Below are 4,722 nucleotides of genomic sequence, written 5' to 3'. Positions count from 1 at the left end.
AAAGGGCAGGGCAGGGCAGGGTAGGACAGGGCAGGGCAGGGCACGGGGATCTGCCAAGCAGCAGGGAGCAGGAGCGCAGTCCCTATCCCCGACGCTCACGCAGCCTAACCCCCTGCCAACCCATTCAGGATGGATATGAAGCTGTGGTGTTGGCTCCTGGGGGGTTTAGCACTAAGTGCCCTCCTCAGAGGCTGAGGAGAAGCCTGGCCTTGGCTGCCGCGTGTATATCTGGCTGGTCTGTCAACTCGCACCAAACAAATGCATAGCGTGCTTTCTCTGGCAGTAAGTTTCTGTCAAGTAAGGAACAATCTCATGTCAGTCCTTTCCTGCTCTAGAGGAAAACACTGCTCTGGCAAAATTGCTAGTGTCACCCTGAAGCCCAGCTAGAATTGCCCCCCACACCCTGATGAACCCAAATGGTGTTTGACTATGCAAGGCTGCTCTGGGTACAGGTGCTGCAATAGCAGTTTTCTTGTATCAACTTCCTTTGCTGCTTATCTGAATTGCAGTGGTGGTACCATGAAAAGGCAGCCCTGATGTGACCCAGAACAGCTGGGCGCTGCCTGCTCCATATTGGCTACCATCAAGATAGCACTATTTGCCCCATCAGGCTCTGACAAAACAGGCACCGACAAAATGACAGCAGGAGAGCTGAGGCTCAATAAAGCAAAGGTTCAAGGAAGCAGATTTCTCCTAGTTTCTTGTACACCTCCCTGAATTCATGGTGTGGAAAACCAGAACATACAGGAGTCATTAAGCAGTGCCATAAGCAAGGCATGCAAAATGCCAAACTAATTGTTTGAAGAAGCCTAGTAGCTGTCCTGACAGACTGAGGAAGTGTCATAGAAAATGGATGTAGACACAGCTCAGTTGGCTAGTTACAATTCTTTACTTTATATGAATGAAACAGCTCTGTGTAACATCACCAAAGTCAAAATACCTAAATAAAATCTCCAAGCCATGCTTGATAGCTAAAAGATGGCTCTTGTCAAATCTGGGTAATTCTGTCATTGTAAGAATTCAGAATTATATACATGAGAAGAATGACAAAAGAAGTTAACTATGACTTGTGGAGCACTGGGAGGCAGGCTGGGTCCTAACTCTGCCATAAAAAGTCAGTATCTTTCTGGAATTCATGACTCCAGAGTTTTGATTCTCCAGCTCATGCTTTGAATGCTCTTTATGTATCTTTCTTGCTGATAAGGACTGAGTGGTTAATCAAAGGTTACTCTTTTTGAAAAAATGTTGTCTCACTGCTAGTTTTAATTTCTGGCATTTATTGGCTGTGTGAGTTTATGCTTGTGAGTAATGGTCTCTTGATTTTAGTCATACAATTTCCATGGGTGTATCTGGTGCTCTGATAATCAGAACCAAGTTAACTGAAGAGACAATGTTCCCAGATAATATTTAGCTTGAAGCTTGTTGTATTTGTGTCAGATCTGATGAATGACTTTGTTGCATGCTTCTCCCAAAGCAGTTAATTTAATAAAAGATATTGCTTCTTTCCACAAACACCGTCTTAAATGACTGTAGCTACAATGCTATTACTATTCAGGATCTCCCTCTAAGATCTTTCATCTGAATGTTTCAGAGCACACCGTGGCTGGACATGTGAATGCACATGTACATTTGGCAACAGCCCAGCTAGCTTTGGGTACTGCTAGCAGTGTGGCCCTGCTAACCCAGACTTCCAGAAACATGAACCCCTCAACATCTGTACCTGGGCTGGGTTGCAGAGGCTGAGCTCTCACTGCCTTTCCTATGCTCCTATCAGCACAACTAGTCCTCAAGCTGAAAGTCAGTTCTGGCAAATATCTGCATACTGCCTACAACTGCAGGGTAATCCTGCTCAGAGCAAGGCCTCTGGAATGTGTCTGTTTCCTTTTTTGCTGTGAAAAACAGGGGGGAAAGCCCCTTAAAACTTCACAGACCCCCTTTAGAAGCCTCCCCTGCAAAATCCTCACAAAAATTGCAATTAAACATTTAATGATCAAATGAGTCTGCTTTGGAGTAGGATTGACTTACTACACTAACATAATACTCTTGCTGCTACTGTTGCTGTTACTACTAATACTTTCTGTAGAGTAACCTGAAAATGGAAAGATAGGAATGGAATGAGGAACTTGTGCAATTTGTCTTTGGCTATAGGAAAATTTCCAAATAGCTTCCATAAAAAGATGAACGTGCAGAAGAAAAGGTATATTGCCAGCCCTCCGTGGCCTCAGTATGTAAATTATAACGATATATTGAAGCTCTGAGGACACAGAGTTCATTACTTTAATCTGAGCATTTTATTGTTTTACAATCCATGAGAGAGTGACAGTGCAAAGCCCTTTCCCTGTTGAACTCTTGTTTTCCTTGGATTATCAGGAGTTTATGTTTAGCAGGTTTTCCAAACTGAATACCTCTCTCTTTCCCAGTAGTGCTTGTGCTACATGTAACATTATCCTTTGCTGGTGCATGCACCGGCAAGTTAAAATTAGACTTCCTAAATGTCATTACATCAGCTTGTTACTCTCTTACTTGAACAAGAGTGTGCTACTTTAATTAATTAATTTCTACTCTATATTCCTCTAAAAAACAAACACACAAAATCTTACTCAGATGATTAGGTATATATTTAAACAATGCATGCATAACATACATTTCTGTTTATTCAAATTTCAATATGCCAGTGATGAAAATAACAGTAACAATACAAAGTGGCAAACAGATTACATCTGATTATTCTGAAAGCAGATTTTGTGCTACTAACAATAGCAATAATGGTACTTTCTAGTTACTTTACATTGCTTTAAACAATGTCCAAGAAGAAGAGCTGATTTTTTTCCTTTAAATCTTGGCAGAAATAATGCATAAATGGTTATTCACAAAATACAATATTCACTTTTCAAAAATAGGAATGAGTTTCTGTGCCTTTTAAGTAATTTTGATGAACAGCATTCTTTAAAAGAAATAAAACCCTTCTTATCCATTCACATTTCTCACGGATGATGTGTGATGATTTGAAACAGGGCATCACGAAATATGTAGAGAAATTATGCTGAGTTTTGTCTCAAAAATATCTGTATGTGTAAGAGTTGATCTGGATGTCACAGCACATAGTCTGATGTGTCAGGGGATGAAAGGCAAAAAAAGGTAAGGATCTGGAACATCCCCAAGATTCTATGCTTCCATATATGTGTGAGTCTATGACCCTAAGTAATATACAGCAAACAAAACCAAAACTCTTCATTTACTGCTTCACACACTGAGAGAAACACAAAACACATTGCATGGTACACTCACAGCCAGCCTCCATCTCTGAGAAAAACTCTTTCTGACACAAGGCAAGAAGCCTCCATTTGTTTCTACGCTCTGATAGATGGCTCACAAATCTAGCACTTCCCATTAAAATGGACATTCTGAAACAGCACACCTTTTATCTTTAAAGTTAAAATGTTAGCCCGTTATACAAGCAAGTATATACACTAGCACTTAATTCCTGGTATATGAGTATTTGCACAGGATGCACATATTCGTGGATGTGGTTATTTGCTCTCTGATTTTTTCAGACACTAAAAAGAGCACTGATAACTGTCACAGACCTTGCTATCTTTCCCCCTCTCACCATCCAGCAAGCACAATGCTCATTTTGCCATGGAAATTAGAGCTGTAAGACAGTTTGGTCCATTTCTCTGCTAACAGTGGTTTGATACTGACAGTTTATTACTGGCACTATGTCCAGTATACTTATCACATATTACCAACCACAGAGTAGAGCTTACCATCTTTCTTGGAATACATGTCATTCTTACAAAGTTGTTTCTGATATTTTGCCTACAAAACCATTTACTTATATTCATCACAATGCTTTAAACAAAATTTCTTGCACAAGCAAAAATAATCTCTTACTCCTCAGGCTCGCATCTTGCAATACACATGGTTTTCCATAAGTTCCAGTTAAATTATGCTTCCTTACCTTCTACTTTGAAGATGGTAAGGTGAGGTCTGCAGTGAAAAGCCCCCAGTGCGTTGCCAGCACAGTTCATCCAAAGACCCTGGAAGACCCAGGTTGCAGTGATAACAGATGATGCTCGACTAGTGACTTTCCACTCATTTGATGCAGTAGCAGCAATAGCAGCTCCCAGCCCACAGAAACAAAATATGAAAGCTATAATCTGTATTGCCAGCATGTTTCTCTGTAAACCAGGGGCTTACTAATGCCACTGTGTGGAGAGAAAAGCACTTCAGTCACGTGTGTAAGCAAAAAGGCATAACATAAGCAAATTATACTTGAACAAGTTCAGTACCACTTGCTACAGAAAGTTAATGTGGCTGAAAGAAATTTTCATGGTTGAGTGATTTAAGAAAGGCCCTAGGCATTACGAATATTTAGAAAGCAAGACAAGGTACAACTTTATAGGAAATAATTACTAGCACTTATTTACTAATTTCTAATTGTAAAAATTAATTGTTTTCATTTTTTTCCAATAAAGTATTCCAGTTAATGCTTAATTTTTAGTTAATTGGAAACTTACAACCATTCCATCTAGCAAAATAGGTTCAGAGTCCAAACTGTACAGCGCTATTTAACGGATTACCACAACATTTTAGGAGGATCACACAACACTTGAAAAATAACTCATTGAAAGGCTGTGAAATTAATTCAGGCATAACCAGCCACCATGCAAGCAGCTCTAAAACTGGAGGAGGTAGTGTCTGCGGGTATATTTATAGAAT

General features: G+C 40.0%; 1 protein-coding gene across 1 annotated transcript in view; it reads right to left on the bottom strand.

Annotated features, from left to right (window-relative positions):
• Positions 1–4,175, bottom strand: part of CLDN10 (claudin 10) — a 57,547-nt gene extending 53,372 nt beyond the window's left edge. The window contains exon 1 of the mRNA XM_005424114.2: positions 3,962–4,175. Within this exon, the coding sequence (XP_005424171.1) occupies positions 3,962–4,175 (214 nt within the window). The remainder of the gene's footprint in view (positions 1–3,961) is intronic.
• Positions 4,176–4,722: the final 547 nt, after the last annotated feature.

Source organism: Geospiza fortis, unplaced genomic scaffold (assembly GCF_000277835.1).
Source record: "Geospiza fortis unplaced genomic scaffold, GeoFor_1.0 scaffold84, whole genome shotgun sequence".
Classification (NCBI taxonomy): Eukaryota; Metazoa; Chordata; class Aves; order Passeriformes; family Thraupidae; genus Geospiza; species Geospiza fortis.
The sequence above is the reverse complement of the archived record's forward strand: the minus strand, read 5'-3'. Positions and strand labels throughout refer to the sequence as shown.